We start from the raw sequence: 20,052 nt of genomic DNA on the forward strand, positions 1-20,052 counted from the left end.
TGGAGAAATTGTGCACAGTGCAAGCTTTGCATTTTGTATCACCAGTTATCCATCTTCATGATGAAGTGGTATAGAGGAGGATTTTCTTAAAAAGAAGACCTGAAAGTTTAGCTACAATTTGCCAGAAGGTACATCTGAGATGCAAGCCTGGATCTGATCTGTTTTAGTGAAAGAAAATCCTTCTCTGCTCTACTCCACTATGAAGCTACGAGTAGTGATACAAAATGCAAAGCTTGCACTGTGCACAATTTCTCCAATCACAGCCACATAAGCCTATAACTTCTCCTGGGTTGTCTGGGTGTCTTGGTGGCTTTCCTCACTCTTCTACTTCTTGCACATTCACTCCGATTTGAGAACTGTCTACTCCATGCAGATGTACCATAAAGTGCCATACTGTTTGTATTTCTTCATAATTGATGTAAATAAAGTCCAAGACATATTCAGTGGCAGCTTCACCATCAGAGAGCCTTGTCCACAACCAACACAAAGACTCCAAGCTGTCAGTGATGTTAAAGGGGGCAATACATGGTATTAAGAACAGTGGTATGTAAACTTTTGATCAGGATCATTTGGGTAGTTTGTGTTGTCATTATGATTTAAAAAGAGTAAACCTGGTTGTTTGACAATAAATGGCTTCACCCAACCACTAACCATGAGTGAAAAACGTTTTGTGTTCATACTCTGAAAAATGGCAAAAAAAAAAAAAAAAAAAAAAAAAAAAAATTCCACCAGGGTATGTAAACGTTTGAGCTCAACTGTACCTGCAAGAGTGAAGGGGAAAGTTTACAAGGCAGTAGTGACACCAGTTACATTGTACAGCTTTGAGAAGGTGACACTAACCCAAAGACAGGAGGCCGAGCTGAAGATATTGTGATTCTCCTTGGGAGTTACGAGGATAAACAGGATTATGAAGGAACATATCAGAGGGTCAGCTCAGGTGGGACAGCTTACAGACAAAGTCAGACGCAACACTGAGATGGTTTTTACATGCACACAGGAGGGATGCAGGGTATATAGGGAGAGAGATGCAGAGGATGGAGCAACCAGGCAGTGGAGGCTGTGGCGACCCCTGACGGAGGAAGAAGAAGAAGGAATATATATAATTACCTGGTAGCGTTTTGGATAACATCATATGATAATTAAAGCACAATATTTTGTGCTTATTCTTTTAAATTTTCATGTGCAAGCACAAAATAATTGCAAACAATAACTATGAATACGAAACAGACAGACAGACAGACAGACAGACAGACAGACAGATAGATAGATAGATAGATAGATAGATAGATAGATAGATAGATAGATGTGTTTCCCGATGATAATTAGGCGGCACTGGTAGGATTCAGAACCGCGGACAGCTCTAGCGTTTCGCCCCTCCCTCCCTCCGGTCACCGTCCAATCGGTGCAGCCGCTCTCGTTTCCCTCCGGATCCATCAGAGGAGACTGAAAAGCTTCGATCCGCCCGCAGAGGCAGCGAGCGTCAGTTCGGCTGTGATGCAATGGAATCAAACCTCCCGCTGATATTTAAGCGCTCAGTGTGCGCCGCGCTCACCGGGACACGATCCGAGCGCCCGCGGGCTCTGAAACATTTGGCGGTGCGTAACTTGGAGGAGGAGATCGGACGTTGAGCAAGTTCTCTCTCTCTCTCTCTCTCTCTCTCTCTCTCTCTCTCTCTCTCTCTCTCTCTCTCTCTCTCTCTCTCTCTCTCTCGTTTACTTGAATCGCGTGCGCAGAAGAATCATCCACTTGGAGACAAAGACCAGCAGAACGAGATGGGGAGTGAAAAGTACTTACCGGAGCTTATGGCAGAGAAGGACACGCTGGATCCGTCTTTTCAGCACTCCTTGCGGTTACTGGATCAGGGTAAGTGCGCACAATGAGTCTGTTGCGCTGTTTGGATGCAGCTTTTTTGTTACAGGGATGAGTGGATCAGGACAAGGCTGCATCACACGCAAACTTTCATTTCAAATCACCAGAAGCATAAATGTCGGGGATCCCTGCAGTCATTTACGTGTATCCTAATAAAGTGGCACACTGACCTCCCGGTTTGGCTGTTGCATCCCTCTGTATCCCACACAGACACGTGGAATCTGGGCTGCAGTCTTACTCCCATCTACATGTTCCATCCTTTGAAGGATTGAACGTGACTGAAATGGAATGTTCGCTGGTTGAATTAATCCAGACTACTGCCTTGGAGCTCTCACAGGTTTGCAAACTCAGCTGGAGCTGTGCAGCTCTTGCAGCACTGTGGAGCTTTGTCTGTTGAAGTGGGCCCAGTCTGCTGGAAACACTCACCACTTCCACTCTAACTCATCCCACTGAACCCTCCTGATGCTGTCCTGTTTCATTTCAAAAGTGTGCCGCTTCACAAAAGTTACAAGTTCCCTGGACCTCACTGGGTTCGTAAGATGGGTTTCCAGTGGGACTCCAACAAAGTGAGGTGTGATGTAATTTTAATGCTGTTTACTCACTGGAAGACAAAAAGAAGGTATCTGCTCAGTTGATCCTGCAGGTTTCACTGTCATGCCAGAAAACTGCAGCATATTCAGTTTTTTGTAAAATTTAATGGCATAAAATATTTACTTCATATGAAGAGTTTATTTCTTTTTTTGAAAAATAAATAAATTACTCCCACAACATATCCCAAAAGGAGATACACCCTGGATTCACATGTATATTGTTTTCACTGCAACAGTCATTGTCAGCCAATAAAACCACCAAACACTGAAGATTTAAAATCTATGTCTAATATTTGTTTTAAAAGTGCTAAATTCCATTTATATGCCATAATTTATTGGAATATATACATTTATTTTCTCTAAAGGAAGAACATGGATATATCCAATTTGGGAGATAGACTCTTCCCAATGTCATTTGAAGTCACAAGATATTGTAGTTCAATTGTAGCATTTTTGTTATAAACAATCCAGCTATTTTTTTTAAACTTAATTTGTTTTTTATTTGCTTTTTATTATAATTACATGTTATGTGTGCACAGGGCACTCAGCCAGTTAATTGTCGACCATTATTAGCTCCACAAACGGATAGCTGAAAGCTGTCAGAAGTCTGATTTTTATCCAGGCCCAATCACTATGATGTAATAAGGCAATAATGATAAAGAAAAAAGTGAAAGGAACAAGCTAAATCACATTGATTCATATTCCCCATTGGGTGCCTTGAATTACCAGTAAGGGGTGCTAAATGCAATGTCTGATTACAACCAGTAGGGGGTGGTAATTATGAAGGGCTCAGATGCTCAACTTTTTAAAGGGCTTTAAACTTTTGTGTAAAATGTGGATTTAAAGGAACACATATTAGAAAATGCACAGATTAAAAAAAGAAATAGTTTGTTCAAATTCTTTCAAATTTTGCACACTGATGCACCTATGCAGTCAAATGCATGTTGGCCTCAACTAAAGATTTGTCATTTTTTCACACTGTGTTTTGCATCTGAACCTTCATATCCACATCAAATTACATGAAGAAATTTAAAGATAAACTGGCAGTATGTCCTATTTAAAAATGCATATACTGGACTAACCCGTAGCAATAGGAAACATGAAGGAAATTCACCAAACAGTTTTTCACATCTGGGCTAAATATCAGTAGAACTCCATGTTACATCTATAAAATTGTTAGAGTGCCATTTATTCCAAATTTTGGCATGACAGACATCAGGGCAGAGTTTGGTGCTAACATCATGTGAAAAATGAAGGATGTCAACAGACGGCTGGATGGACACATACACAAGCTTTCTAATATATCAACAAAAAATCTGAGGCGTGTCAAAGATCTCTACCAAAACCTAATGAACACTATCTTGACCCATCTCAACTTCAGACACATGCTCCCCTCCTCTGTCAGCCGGTGATGAGCAGTTTATTGGATGAGAGACAGAATATTTTTAAAATTTATTTATTAATTTAATTTTGTTTATTTTTAGAATAACTGCTTATGATTCATTGCATGTATATTAGACTAATGCAGGGGTTCCCAAACAGGGGAAAAGGCCCCACTGAGGGCCAACAAGCAAAGCACAACCAAATTTTAACACTCACATGGTGCAAGCCCAAACTGAGTTTTCTTCTGAACAGCAAATTGTGGAAAAGAATGAATCAGATTTCATGAAAAAAAGTGTTTTAAAGAGCTGCAGGAGCGACAATAACAAACCAGAGGCTTGAGAAAGGAAGGAGTGAGATCCATGTAGAGTCTGATGTGAAGGAACAAAGTCAGGTTCTTTGCAGACAAGAGAGCATTTCACTGAGTTGGCACATGTAACATCAGGTAAATCAGAAAGTGAAGATAAGGCTGCGTTTTATTCAGCACTGCTTCTTATCAGTTTGTTTCATTATTCAAATCTTTTTCAAAGAATACCTATTTCCCTTTATGATTGAAAGATAATGCCAGTTGAAAAACGCTAACCACTTCTTCTTTATTCAAACTTCTAAGCCTGCGTCCAACTAGTAAGTCCCTTTGGCTGCTCCCTTATTTTGCACTCGGGGTCACCACAGCAAATCAGAGGTGGATTTGCATGTTGAATTGGCACAAGTTTTACACCGGATGCCCTTCCTGATGCAACCCCACATTACATGGAGAAATGCGGGAGGGGTGGGATTTGAACTGGGAATCTTCTGCACCAAAACCAAGCGCACTAACCACTAACCACTTCCTAAAAAAAACAAAAACAAAAAAACAAACAAACATTTAAATGTCCTTTTTGGAAGCACCTTCTCATAATTATGAGATAATAACCGATAGTGACAAACTGATTATTTAAAAGGTGCTAAGTTATATTTATGAGACAGAACATTATAATTATTATTAGATGTAATTTAGAATTGCTAATGTCAGAAATGTAGCATAACAAGTTAAACTTGTGACAGAATTAAATAGTAAAACCCTTTGGCTGCTCCCTTGTTTACACTCAGGGTCGCCACAGCAGATCCAAGGTGGACCTACATGTTGATTTGGCACAAGTTTAACGCCGGATGCCCTTCCTGACGCAACTCCACATTACATGGAGGAATGTGGCAGGGGTGGGGTTTGAACAGGGAACCTTCCGCACTGACATCAAGCACACTAATCACTTGGACACCACCCCTGCAATTAAATAGTGAGTTAGAGTTAAAATTAAATTATAAGTTGGATTTTCCAAAAAAACAAAAAAAAAAACATGATAAAATATGAGATGCCAAGTGATGTTTAAGAGAAATTGAATCATAACTCTGCAAAATCAAACGACGTCAGAATTGTTCGTTATGTCATAATTTTAAATTACAATGTTGAGATCTCCATAACTATGAGATATACTTCAAAATCATGAGATGCTAAGCCATGAGTTATTATCTTATAATAATGGATTTGTCTCAGAATAATACAATATTATGAGATAGGATTTCAAAAATAAGAAGTGAAAAATCATAATATGAGATGCTAATTTACGATACTAGTGCTGAGATATAATTATAATTGTGAACTAGCAAGTCAGAATTGTTTCTTATTTTGTAATTAAGTCATTATAGTGGAATAATAAATCAAAATTGTGTGTCAGGGTAATTGTGAGATATGAATTATTAATGATAATATGCGTTAGTAACTGATGACTCAGAGTCAGTTGCTATGTTTGTGAGTTATTTAGTCACAATTACAAGAAACTAAGTTGTTATAGCAATTAGTATGCTAATATGTGATAGCATATTAGCTAAGATGCAATTACGAAGATGTGACTAAAATGCTAAAATGCAAATAGTAAGTGATGTTTGAGAGACAGAACTGTGTGTGAGCAAGTCAGTTTGAGATAATCAGTTATAATTATTGTTATATGTGAAAATTGTACAACAGCATGTCAGAGTTGAGAGGGAAGAAAAAGAGTCTTTCAGGGACCCATGATCTGTGCATGTGGTTGTGTGTGCATCTGTGGGGGTTGGGGAACATGAGTTAATGATTATATAGATTTAAATTTATTTATTTATTTGGTCAAATCCCATAAAAAAAATCACATCCAGAATACATGCCATCAGTATTCCTGTTCCAGAAGTTCCTTATTTCCCTGTAACTGTGAGGAAAAAATGAATCTCCATGTGACACTATGTTACAGCGGGACCAGAACCACTCATCCCCATGTGAGTAAGGGTTCATGGGAAACTGAATTTGAGAATAATGATTGCGAGGCGAATATGTGATAGCATAATAGCTAATATGAAGTAGTTCCCCTAGGGGATTAATAAAGCATCTGTCTATCTCCTTGAGGTAAAAGGCAACCGTAAGATGCAATTGCTACCCTAATATGTGGTAGTAAATAATGTTTGAGAGATCATGCTTGCTGTGAGCTCACACATCATATTATGAGATGAGTGAAAATTATTAAAGAGAAGATCAGCTCTGAGGTAAAAAAAATAAAATAATAATAATAATAATAATAATAATAATTGCACTTCTAATATGACATGGCATATTAGCTAATATGTGATATCTAAAGCCACCTTGACACTTCTATGAATTAGATCTGGATCTAATTCATACAAGTGTCAAGGTGGATTTAGATGTGATTAATATGCTGATATGCAATAGCAAATAAGTGCAAGTAATGATGGTTAGTAAGTTATAACTGAGCTACCAAGTCACAAAATTAAAATAACTAGTTATAATTACAAGGAACTAAGTCATTCTTATGCAATAATAGGTGAAAATTATGAGACAGCAAGTCAAAATTGGAAAAAAGATGGTTGCAAAGGTTCTTATATGTGGTGGTATGTAACAATTTGTAATTGTGAGCTGGCAAGTTATAATTGTGAGTTAATTCATTATAGTTGCAAAAAAACAAGTGTTTATTATGAGATAATCCAAAGCTGTGTGATTTCATTTGCCATTTTGTAATCATGACTTAGAATTTCACAACTGTATGGGAAAAACTAATTAATAATCAACTAAATTACTCAAAATCAGATTAACAACGGAAGACATTTACTAGAAGATGAAAGGGGAGAATTTTAGAATAAATGTTCACTGCGTTCTACTTGCAAATGCTTTCAAAAGTTACTGATGTGCATGTTTCTAATAAAAAAAAAAAAAAAACTTTGTTGCATTGAGAGGAAAGTTTGCAGTTGGCCACCATGAAATCCTGCAGAATTAATCCGTGACATTTTATGAAGTAAGCAGAACTATGCGGTTGCACAGAATTTGGCCAAAACAGCACACCGTGACTCCAAAGCTGTAAATACTGTTATCTCTCTCTTACACAACAGATGGAACACGATGCAGCTTAATAGAGCACTTCTTCTGCCATCTTGCTGATGAGTCCTGGACTTGATTATGCAATTGGCAGGGGATACGAACAGAGCAAGAGTAACTAGAGCCTGCATGCAAACAGCAAATATGCGATTACTCCAGGTCTGGAGAGAATTCAATTCAGTAGAAATTAGGGGCGCATTGTGCTCAAATCTCCGGGAGTGAGGCCGGCCACTTTGATAAGTTGGGGGCCATTGGCGGAGCTCCTCTCCCGGAACCACCATATCTCTGCCCCGGTGACCAGCCTGGTGCGCCCACTCCATTTGTGGCAGACACTCAGAGCTGTGACGCCAAAATAAGAGACGAGCACAACCAGTAGCCTACGTGGAATGAAAATTCCTTAGCAGCATACTAATGAGTGGCTTCCAGGCACTGGAACACCTTGGGTGGCACAAAGTCCATCTGTTACTTACATTAAATCTGTGCTACCCTGCAGCACACTGCGGGGAATTTGGCTTCATTTCAATTCAGTCGATTGATAACTGAAGAGATCGTGATTTTCTTTATGCTGCTCAGATCAGATGGAAAAATCCCAAGTTCAGAAAAACTAATATTATTGGACATTTTTTAATCTCCATATGTTTTGGGGACTTGTGTTGTTACAGCCGCCAATCTGTTAGCAGGGTTACTCATCAGATAACAGGGTGAGACAGTTGGGTTTAACCATCACATTCTGCATCAGATCTGCTGAAAGACGCTCATGGAATGCACAAATGAATGGAAGAGGGCATGTGAACAGAACTGATTTATTTTTCAGATAATTATGAAACCTATTGAAAGGGGTTGATTATGATGTGACAGACTGGAGCCCATTTATTTGATTATTTTGTTTTTTGTTTGTATTGAACTTGATAAAATCGGCCATTAAACAATGACCAACGATGATCAACAATTTTTTTTTATGGAATTTGTTTGTCATGAAATACACATGGTAAAATTTTGAGGTAGATCTGGCTAATTTATTTGAATGTTGATAGGCTGTAGCCCCCCCCCCCATATCCATCCATTTTCTATACCCGCTTACTCAAATTAAGGGCCATTCTTAATTTGAGTAAGCAGGTATAGAAAATGGATGGATAATGGGGTGCCAATTTGCAATATTATCTCCCCTTTGTACAAGCAGGGGTGGCCATGGTGGCCACCAGACCAAGCCTTTGGAAATAAAAGAAACTGATGAAAAAGCTAATTTGCATGTTTTCTCTGGGTTCATTAGATTCATTCTCGGCCCTTTCTGAAATAACAGAATGAGTCTGCTCTCAGCTGAGCCTTCAGTATACTGACTAAGGCTGAGGAGATTTTCTTTAGCAGAGCGAACATGTGCTCCATCACATAACTGTTTAGTTTGTCTTAGATATTCTGAAGATTGTGTGTTCAGATGTAGCCAGAAATTGTCACTAGATGCTTCTTGTCCTGTGGTGTCTCACACGGAGTCCAAAACCAGGTGTTTTTCTCTGTTTCCTTATGCACGCAACACGAAACCTGCAGCTGCTCTGTGCATCTGTCTCAAAGAAAGAGGTGATAATGAAACCGTATGGCAAATGTACGAACATAAAAAAAACTACCTTACTGGTTCAAAAAGTGACTTGAGCAAAAGTAGAAACGCAGGTTTGAATAAGGAATGCGAAAAATGATCATTAATGGTGGCCAGCAGCCGAGTTCCCACACCTGCAGTTAATATTAATGAAATCATTATTGTTTTTATTGATATCTGTGAATCAGTTCTTAAAATCGTCCACAGCTGCATCGCAATGCATCTAAGAATTGAACCCTCGCCACTTCGCAACTCACCAAGTTCCTGGGACCTGTGCAAAGTGAAATACACAAGTGATTTATATTCCTTATATTCATTATTATTATTATGTAAATAAGCTTAATTTAATAGCATTTTTTCTTTATCTTTATGTAAAATAATGTGACATGTCTGTGTCACTATTTTAGCGTTGGTCATATCACACAGAAATTTATTAATTCCTTGTCAGAATTCTTGGAACTCCAATATTTTATGCACATAATTTATAATTTCTTTACCAATAAATGCATATGAGCCATTAAAAAAAAGCTAAAAAAAAAAATCAGAATATTTTATAAAAAATGCCCAAAGTTAATTAACAACCAAGATGGTTTGACAGCACGGTGTGTGTGGCACAACAGTGCATGCTCCCAGACTTTGAAATAATTATGACTTATTTGGTCTAAAATAGAAAAACAAAACAAATTCTGGAGAGAATATGACAATTTATTTATTACCTTCACCCTATGCAAAGGTGAAACAAATCATATTCCAACCATTCTGTGATTAATATGACACTCATGAACGTGCATAATGCTCAGAATGACTTTTTGCAATGTAAACATGAGCTCCTACCAAATTTAACGTCAGTTTCAGGTCTCTAAGCCTCCGTCCACATAACAAACAGGGCAGCAGCACAGTGACTGTTTTGGGTGAATATCTTAGAAAGGCAGTTGAGAGTCAGAATGTAAAATAATACATTATAGTAGATGTATTCTGTTTCTGCAGGATGTGAGTGCAGCATGCAGCCCAGTTTGAATATTTCAGAACCTCTGGTCTAGTTTGCTTGTTGTAACCCCAAAGCTGCACATGAGATCCATCTGTAGCTGTTTTAAATTGGATGTGAACACAGCACCATCTTTGCGTGACGTTAGCATCCTCATCCAGCTCGGGCGAACTCACAAATTAAAAAGGAGAAACTAAAAACAATACTCGGCTGTGCATGTGGCTGCACAGATGAAGCAGGCTTGGATGAATATCCTTAGTTTTTCTTTGATGGCCCACCGTGGTGTTGTTCCATCTCATCAGCAGAGGTATTTTTAGCGCCGCATGCCCCGAGTGAGTGCAGTCCTGGGTTAGAATGCCCAGAAGTGAGCAAAAATAAGCTCTGGCACAGGATCAAAGGCAGCGATATCGTTTTGTTGGGGAAACAGTGCTTGATCGTGATAATGATCTGTGAATCTGCGGCTGGCCGACATGCTGTGTGGAACAGCGTGGCGCAGGAGCCGCCGCGGCTTCAGACCTCTCTGAGACTGAGAGGCAGTGAACTCAGGAGTGAACTGTGAGAGGGTGAGCACGAGGCTGTGGAAAACCTGCTTTGCATTCAGGCCAGTGTGCCGCTGCCACCGAGCTGTGCCTCCGCTGTGCTGCAGCTCCCACTGAAATCGGGAGGTGAAATGTAGGCCGGGACAAACAGGCAGACCTCGGCTATAAAACCTAACAGCACCTCATTTGCCTGTTTGATGAGTCACATGGATGCATTGATTCACTGCTGATGTGGAGGACATGTTCTCGTCTGTTACGGATCCAGTAATAAGCCAGCGATACTGCAGGTGTTAGCCGGTTTATGCAGGCTTCATTGCGGATAAAATGGCAAATTTGGACTGAAGACAAGTCGTCTGTGTTAAATTCTGCAAGTAAGCACATGATGACAGCAAACCCACAGAGGAGGATGGAGGTTATATTCACCAATCTTACCACGGTGACCACTGACAGTAGCACTGATTATCTGGTTACAATGGCACCTGTCTGTGGGTGAGATATATTAGGCAGCAAGTTAACTTTTTTTTCCTTGATGATGATGTGCTGGAAGCAGGAAAAATGGAGATACATCAAGATTTGAATGATTTTGACAAGGACCAGATTGTAATGACTCGATAACTGTGCTAGAACATTTCCAAACTGCAGCTCTTTTGGGATGTTCTGGGTCTGTTGTGGTCTGCAACTACCAAAAGTGGTCCAAGGAAGAAAAATCAGTGAACCAGTAAAAGGGTCGTGTGGTCTGATCCACAGATCTGCTGCTAACATCTTGGTGCCAGATACCACAGCACACCTTCAGAAGTCTCGTAGCAGTCTCGTCATGCCTCAGCAGGTCAGGGCTGTTTTAGTGTGGAGTATTTTATGGAAATGTTTTCTGGATGATTAAGAAAACATTACTGATCAATATAGTTGATTTTATTTTCCGCTGATCGACAAAAGCTGTTATAATTCCTGTGGTGACCTGCTGCTGTTTCTCTTAAGGACAGTCCAACCCTGCGTTCTCATGCATTGTTCTTGCACCTTTAAAACCAAGGTCCTTTTTCTAGTTCCTTCGCTGCTCTGACTTGGATACACTCTCCACCTGGTGCACCGCTGGTCATGGGCTGTGCAGCTCCATGACTTAATGTCAAATTTTCATGTAAAACATGCAGCTCCACTATAATCGCTGTATTCATTTTTTAAATGCCCCAAAGATGTGCATTTTCCTCCACTTGCAGTATCCCATAGTGGGCAGAGGACTTTCCACAAACTGTCTGCTGGGCAGGATATTCAAGAGCATCCTCAATTAAAGCAGCCAGCTAAGGCAGCTTTAATAATGCAAAACGCTCTCTTGTTTAGACGGGAGGACGATTCTGCAAGCTGATAGTCCACGGCTCTGTTAAGGAGACCATGGAAGTGTGAGCTGTAAAATCTGAAAAATCTTCATCTGGACCGGTCACAGACAGATGCTGGGAAAAGTCTATGACATCACCTCAACAATACAAAAAAAAAAAAAAAAAAGTAGTGTCCTCTGGTGAGATGAAACATTCATTTTGCTGACTGGTGATTTTTTTTTTTTTTTCTTAATGTACACATCCGTTCTTCAGATTATAGGGCTCAGGTCATAGGTTGGGTCGGTCATATCACTGAAAATGTCTGCTTTTTTCTAAGTGGCAAAATAACGATGGTCAGGCATGTGAAATACAGTTGGTCAGATTATCAGAAACAAGGATTTATTTATTTATTTTTTTAACAGGCGTCATCAGTGTTAAAAGTCAGAGACTGAAACCTTTTCCGTACTGTTGAACATATTAGAACAGCCGTCTGGTGTCCACCTAAAATGTAGACACATAAGTGAAGAATAGCAATCAAACACTTTTTAAAATTTATCTTTACTGACCTCTCATGGCTACCTACAGTACCTTCACAACCCACCAGGGGGCCACACTGGGCTGTCCACACTTTGGGAATCTTTGCCTTATTAGGTCTAGCATGGTGTCCGTGATGAACCGGGATATTCCGTCATTGAGCCGTGGTCTTTGAAAATTCCTGTTTTCTGTCTGAAACGCTGACATGTTTTTTAATCTCTTAAATTTTCTTGGAGTCTATAACTCCTTGTACATACTGTGACATTACCGGGAAGAAACTGCTAAGGTTGTGCAAGCGTTATTTACTGGTGTAATAATTTTTTTTTGCACACTGTGTAGTAGAAGTCCAGTTACCTTGTCAAACTATGTGCTTGGTCACATTTATGTGTGACTGTGGTAATTACACACAAGTTTGTCACATTTATATATCGAGGCAAAATAATTAAAGCTATGCAAGGGTATTTTGCATTTGACAATCCCCTCTGGACCAGGTCAGTGAAAATAAAATAAATTTAATTTACATTTGATATTACACCATTAAATCCCACAAAATCATCATTTGGGAGATAACGGTGTTGTATGCATTACTAATATTATATACTTTAAAACTGATGTATAACTTGTGGTGGTGTATGGTTTCATTTATAACTTTCTGCAAAATATCTCCTTTTTTTCCTCTTCACTTTAAAGGCCAAATATCTCAAAAGGACTTATATGGAGGATAGCGTACTTTAGCTCTCCGTGGCTCATGTATGCATTTGGCAAATGCTTCCATCCGAACAGACTTACAGCTTCCTTGCAAAGTGTTGAGAGCATATATACGTCTACGGAGACATAACAAGTCATTCAGCTACGTGCAGCTTCCTGGCTGTAATTCATTCCCACTGGCGTTGCACTGCATAGCGACATCAACGCGCATATGCATACAGACATAAAAACGGTGTAAAAATGGCTGTACGTGACCGCAGCATGTTTGTATGTACAGGTTTTGTCTTATGGGTGACTGGGAATGATGATGATCTGTTTTTGGAACAGTTTCCACTTCAATAGGGCAGAATTTTCTAAAAACAGCTGACATATAATTGCTAGCTATTATCATGTTAGAGGTTATTCAAAACTCCCCGTTTCCCTTCGTGCTCATCAGCATGTAACATCTATAGAAAAGGAATGTAAGAGAAAAGGATGAGGCTCCCCAAAGAGGGGGCAAAGCAGACCAGAGTGTCTCCCCTGAGGGAAATACATTGTGAAAGTGGAACAACAATGCATTTTTCATCGGATGTACTTGCACATTATTTATTGCTAAAGCTGCTGAATTATGAACTGCTTTTGTTTGATGTGTAAGTGACACTTTTGCAGCACTGCACCTGTCAGTTATGATGTGAACCGGTGATGCTTACGTGTCTGAAACATTCCTTATGAAGGTGAAAAATGACCATTTGCAGATAGTGACTGACTACTGATTTCAGATGCACCCCAAAACTAGCACATTTTGGACATGTGGCAGGTTTCTGATCCAGCACGCTGACGCCGCAGCGGTGAGGATCCCAGTGCTTGGAAAAAGCCAATGGAATGCCCACATTTGTCCTGGCTGGAACAGATAAATGGATACTATCAAGAGGTGGGGAGGAATTGGTTGTCTGCCCAGGTGGTTGTCATCCAGGACCCAAGGTGGTTCCACAGTGTGATGGATCAACATATTCTCAAGAGTCAAGATGCATTTTGTCTGATAAGATACGAAAACATATGTCTGATATTTTGTGCAAATTCGTACAAATGTTCACACTCATCCATGTTTTACATTTAATGTTTAAGGTTAGAGTTTAGGTTTGAGGTTAGGGTTATCTTAACCTCAGTTTTAAGGTTAGTTTCAGTTAAGGTTCGAGTTAGATTTTAGGTTAGGGTTAGGTTAACCTCAAGTTTAAGGTTAGAGTTAGGTTAACCTCAGGTTTAAGGTTGGGGTTAGGTTTAAAGTTGAGGTTAACCTTAATCTTAAGTTTAGAGTTAAATTAAACTCAGGTTTAAGGTTGGGGTTAGGTTTATGGTTTAGGTTAACCTTAATCTTAAGGTTAGCATTAAGTTAACCTCAGGTTTAAGGTTGGGGTTAGGTTTAAGGTTTAGGTTAACCTTAATCTTACGTTTAGAGTTAAATTAAAGTCAGATTTAAGGTTGGGGTTAGGTTTATGGTTTAGGTTAACCTTAATCTTAAGGTTAGCATTAAGTTAACCTCAGGTTTAAGGTTAGGATTAGGCTATGTTTCAGGGTTCCGTTTCAGGTTAGAAGTGGGGTTACCATTAGGTTTAGAATAATATTTGTAATCAAGAGACCACATCTTGTTGTTGGTGACATCATGACCTCCTAATGGTGGAGAAATGCACAAGATAAGTACAAATATAATATGCATAAGTTTATGTAAATGGTTTTTGTGCGGTTTACAGCCGTGTTTTTGTGAGAACAGGGTGAGTGGACGTGGTAACACCTGTCCTCACCAAAACTGTGGGCAAAGATGTAACAACCAAAGCCTAGCAGGGACAATAAGTTGAAAATAGCTTATCAAATGGATACAAAAGTTACTTGATTTCTTCAAGATGCCGTTAAAACTGCTTAATCGGCACATCACAACACGTTGAGTCTATCAGTGCAGCCTCACAACCAAATGGCGCAATTTGACCGAACGTCAAAATGTGACAAGTTTGGTACCCGTGTTGCATCACTACATGACGTGCAGTGAAATGCTAACATAACCCTGACCTTAACCTTAACATAACCAAATATTTCTTGATGACATGTAAGTGAAGCCGAATTTTCTGTCAGCCGTTAAAAAAAAAAAAAAACGCATCTCCCCTCCCGTCACTAAACAGGGCTACCTGACTTCCAACTCGTCACATTTTTACTCTTGGTCAGCATCCTTTTTCCGTCATGATGTAGAGTTAGAATGTGTTGTTTTTATGACAAATATCTAAAAATCAAAGAGGAGGTGGTGGGGGGGGGGGGGGGGTTCCTCTGTGTGCACACAAGAAGAGCTTTGGCCCATTTTAAATTTTTGACATGATACTCCAGTCACATTTAACCATTAACGAGAGATTAAAAACAGATTTTTACAGATTATGACCCTTTTAATCATTGTTTCACTGGAGGATAATGCGTGGTGGGATCCTGCCTGAGGCGGAGCAGGATTACACTGGATTAGTCTGACTGTACCGTGTGCATGCTGCACTGCTGCAGGTTGGGAGACAAAAGGGGAGACAGGGACAGAAAAGAAAGTGAGCTTAAGAGTGGGCTGGTAGACAAAGTAAGAGTCTCTTTCCCCGGGGAAAGGTTATTTGTAAGGGATTGTACCAAAGTCAGTTATGAAAGCAAAATGCAATCAGAGGGTAGAGGAGGAGAAAAATGGAACAGGAACTGAAGCTGAAAACCACAAAATAAACGGTTACAGGAGTGCTGCTGTAGATGAGGTGATACTTCATACCCGACCTGCTTTTTTTTTCCTCCCTAGACAGAGGAGGGGCTAATCTCATACACGACTGACTCACTGTCATCACGGCGGCGAGCAAAATGAAGTGTGATTTCCCACATCTTCAAATGATGGGGTGCTGTCAACTCATTGCTTATTCATTTTTGGCACTATAGAGTCTTTCGAGGCAGTCTGCACACATACTGTGTCATGGCTTCCTTTCATCATAAAAGTGTTTTATTTTTATTAGCTCTGTCAGACTGAGAAGTAACATGTTCATTACGGTGTCATTTTGAGGCTACGGTGGAAGTGTAATATTTTGCTGCTGTTCTGTGGGTGAGCGTCATTCTGTACTTCATTAATTAACTACACTCAACAAAATTATAAATGCAACACTTTTGGTTTTGCTCCCATTTTGTATGAGATGAACTCAAAGATCTAAAACTTTTTCCACATACACAATATCACCATTTCCCTCAAATATTGTTCACAAACCAGTCTAAATCTGTGATAGTGAGCACTTCTCCTTTGCTGAGATAATCCATCCCACCTCACAGGTGTGCCATATCAAGATGCTGATTAGACACCATGATTAGTGCACAGGTGTGCCTTAGACTGCCCACAATAAAAGGCCACTCTGAAAGGTGCAGTTTTATCACACAGCACAATGCCACAGATGTCACAAGATTTGAGGGAGCGTGCAATTGGCATGCTGACAGCAGGAATGTCAACCAGAGCTGTTGCTCGTGTATTGAATGTTCATTTCTCTACCATAAGCCGTCTCCAAAGGCGTTTCAGAGAATTTGGCAGTACATCCAACCAGCCTCACAACCGCAGACCACGTGTAACCACACCAGCCCAGGACCTCCACATCCAGCATGTTCACCTCCAAGATCGTCTGAGACCAGCCACTCGGACAGCTGCTGAAAAAATCGGTTTGCATAACCAAAGAATTTCTGCACAAACTGTCAGAAACCGTCTCAGGGAAGCTCATCTGCATGCTCGTCGTCCTCATCGGGGTCTCGACCTGACTCCAGTTCGTCGTCGTAACCGACTTGAGTGGGCAAATGCTCACATTCGCTGGCGTTTGGCACGTTGGAGAGATGTTCTCTTCACGGATGAATCCCGGTTCACACTGTTCAGGGCAGATGGCAGACAGCGTGTGTGGCGTCGTGTGGGTGAGCGGTTTTCTGATGTCAATGTTGTGGATCGAGTGGCCCATGGTGGCGGTGGGGTTATGGTATGGGCAGGCATCTGTTATGGATGAAGAACACAGGTGCATTTTATTGATGGCATTTTGAATGCACAGAGATACCGTGACGAGATCCTGAGGCCCATTGTTGTGCCATACATCCAAGAACATCACCTCATGTTGCAGCAGGATAATGCACGGCCCCATGTTGCAAGGATCTGTACACAATTCTTGGAAGCTGAAAATGTCCCAGTTCTTGCATGGCCGGAATACTCACCGGACATGTCATTGAGCATGTTTGGGATGCTCTGGACTGGCGTATACGACAGCGTGTACCAGTTCCTGCCAATATCCAGCAACTTCGCACAGCCATTGAAGAGGAGTGGACAAACATTCCACAGGCCACAATTGACAACCTGATCAACTCTATGCGAAGGAGATGTGTTGCACTGCATGAGGCAAATGGTGGTCACACCAGATACTGACTGGTATCCCCCCCCCCCCCCAATAAAACAAAACTGCACCTTTCAGAGTGGCCTTTTATTGTGGGCAGTCTAAGGCACACCTGTGCACTAATCATGGTGTCTAATCAGCATCTTGATATGGCACACCTGTGAGGTGGGATGGATTATCTCAGCAAAGGAGAAGTGCTCACTATTACAGATTTAGACTGGTTTGTGAACAATATTTGAGGGAAATGGTGATATTGTGTATGTGGAAAAAGTTTTAGATCTTTGAGTTCATCTCATACAAAATGGGAGCAAAACCAAAAGTGTTGCGTTTATATTTTTGTTGAGTGTATCAATCACTGTCAGACATCTTTAAAATAAATGTGTTTAATTAATTTCTGAAATGTGCTGCTTTTGCTGTTTTAGTCATCGTAAGTTGAATATTTGTCATTTATGTGTACAATCATTAACATTTTAAGTGAGTATTTGTGAAGCAAATTTTTAATAGGAATTTTTTAAATGAAAATAATTATTGGTTGGTGCCCAAGCCACAGAATATAATTACTTAAAAATAATCAGAATATAATGTAAATAATGTTATATTAATGAAATAAGAAGTGTAATATTATGATAATAATACAAAAAGATTTGTGACAGAGAAAGTACGCCACCATGTTAATCAAACAAATTATGAGTTCCAGTGTCATATTGGTTCAGTTTTTTTGCAGTATTATGAGAACAGCATTGCAATATTAAAAGAAAATAATAAAATTGCCAGATTTGTATTTATTTATTACACATATCTCACAGAGGCACTTTATATATGACCTTGTGATCATGAAAAACCATTCACCTCAATATTGCTTTTTTCCAGATTTTTGTCTCATTAATCTTCTTCAACTTATGAATTTTTCATATTTTCTCAAAATTGTTGGTTGTTTGTGGGTATAACGGATGAGATAAAACTTCACCTATGATTACAGTAAATTTTTTAATTAAATTCTGACATTATTGCGACATGCTTCAGCTAGCACCTTCATGATGTGCCGTCTTTGGATGTACCTACAGTACAGTAATGCTAGAAAAACATTTGGACTTCAGCAACAGATGCTGAGATGGAGATAGATTTCTTTTTCTCTCTCTGTTGCTTTTGATGTTTGCTTTTTTAGTTTATCATGTCAAAATATCACATTCTGATTGATCCCACAATCCTTCTACATCTAAAGAAAAAAAACAAAATTCCATGTTCTGTAGCTCGGGTAACTGGAAACTTTGTGGCATGTACCTACTTTGAAAGAATTCAAGGAACTATCATGGTCCATCATTGAACATGTGGTCCATTAATTTCATTATTTGCAGTGACAAAGCTTTTTGTGTGTGTTTTTTGGGGGATCAGAAATAAAAAATCTCTCTTGGGCCCTTGAACATATTCCACATTTGGAAGTGTTTGGAATTCTGCAGATGTCTTCTCTGGTAATAGTCGCTGGGACATGCAAAAAGTGTAATTTTAAAGATTTCTTGGAATTTAGTGAATTATAAGAAACATCAAGGAATTCAGGTGAAAAATCTGATCTGAATGTTTCTTGTGAAGCATCTTCATTGTTTGAGTTGTTCTGCTGCCAGGGTTATTTTCACGAAGACAAAATGCGATTTTATTGTACGGAGGAATGATTACATGACACATACCGACACCCAACGTCTCACATATTCATGCCGAACCCTTGGGACCAAGTGTCAGTATGTGGCGGGTTAGATACCCTTTCGTGTCACTTAGTAATATGCATGGTAGCTCTAACCTTAACCCAAAACTAGAGAGCTGTTCTCTGCTTTTTGAGGGATGCTGCAGAAGTCAAGCAGATACGTCTGTATGTTATCAGAGAGAAATTAGGCTATTGTATGTTAACCTGCTACCCTGCATGTCAGTAAATGACACAAAGAGTCTTCACTGTGTGTTGCATGTTGACAACAAGGGGCACTAACGTGAGAAGCAGGGATGCTGGGGGTGCTGCAGCGCTCCCTGCTGGATAAACAGATGTCACAGCACCCCTTGCCAGATGGCAAAAATATAATAATAGCACAGGTGAAGATCTTTGAGCAGCAATATGATTTCATGTCATGAAAGAGCACTACAGATGCATTGTTTGCTCTGAGAGTACTGATGGAGAAGTATAGAGACGGCCGAAGGAGTTACATTGTGTGTTTGTGGATTTAGAGAAAGCTTATGATATTGTGCCAAGCGAAGAATTGTGGTATTGTGTGAGGAAGTCTAGCGTGGCAGAGAAGTATGTGAGGGTGGTGCAGGATATGTACAAGGATAGCGTGTCAGATGTCAGATGCATTTAAGATAAAGGTGGGATTACACCAAGGATCAGCTCTGAGTCCTTTCTTGTTCATAATGGTGATAGACAGGTTGACAAACAAGATCAGACAGGAGTAAATAAATAAATGGTAAATGGACTGCAATTATATAGCGCTTTTCCATCTGCATCAGATGCTCAAAGCACTTTACACATCAATGCCTCACATTCACCCTGATGTCAGGCTGCTGCCATGCAAGACGCCTACTACATACCAGGAGTAACTAGGGGATTAAGGACCCTTAGTGATTTTCCACAGCCTAACTGGAAAATCACTAAGGACCCCTGGGCAAGGTCCTTAATCCCCTAGTTGCTCCTTGTGTGTAGTGAGTACCTTGTATGGCAGCACCGTCACATCGGGGTGAATGTGAGGCATTATTGTAAAGCGCTTTGAGCATCTGCTGCAGATGGAAAAGCGCT

General features: G+C 40.0%; 1 protein-coding gene and 1 long non-coding RNA gene across 2 annotated transcripts in view; both read left to right on the forward strand.

Moving 5' to 3' along the window:
• The first annotated feature begins 1,539 nt into the window (after positions 1–1,539).
• The window catches only part of khdrbs3 (KH domain containing, RNA binding, signal transduction associated 3), a 216,221-nt gene continuing 197,708 nt past the window's right edge, over positions 1,540–20,052 (forward strand). Inside the window, exon 1 of the mRNA XM_034160909.1 lies at positions 1,540–1,863. Within this exon, the coding sequence (XP_034016800.1) occupies positions 1,773–1,863 (91 nt within the window). The 5' untranslated portion in view covers positions 1,540–1,772. The remainder of the gene's footprint in view (positions 1,864–20,052) is intronic.
• LOC117501942 lies at positions 14,078–19,488 on the forward strand. Its single transcript, XR_004558135.1, has 3 exons — positions 14,078–14,088; positions 16,904–16,910; positions 19,356–19,488. It is a non-coding gene; the product is annotated as an uncharacterized LOC117501942 (long non-coding RNA).

This window comes from Thalassophryne amazonica, chromosome 20 (genome assembly GCF_902500255.1).
Source record: "Thalassophryne amazonica chromosome 20, fThaAma1.1, whole genome shotgun sequence".
NCBI classification, from domain to species: Eukaryota; Metazoa; Chordata; class Actinopteri; order Batrachoidiformes; family Batrachoididae; genus Thalassophryne; species Thalassophryne amazonica.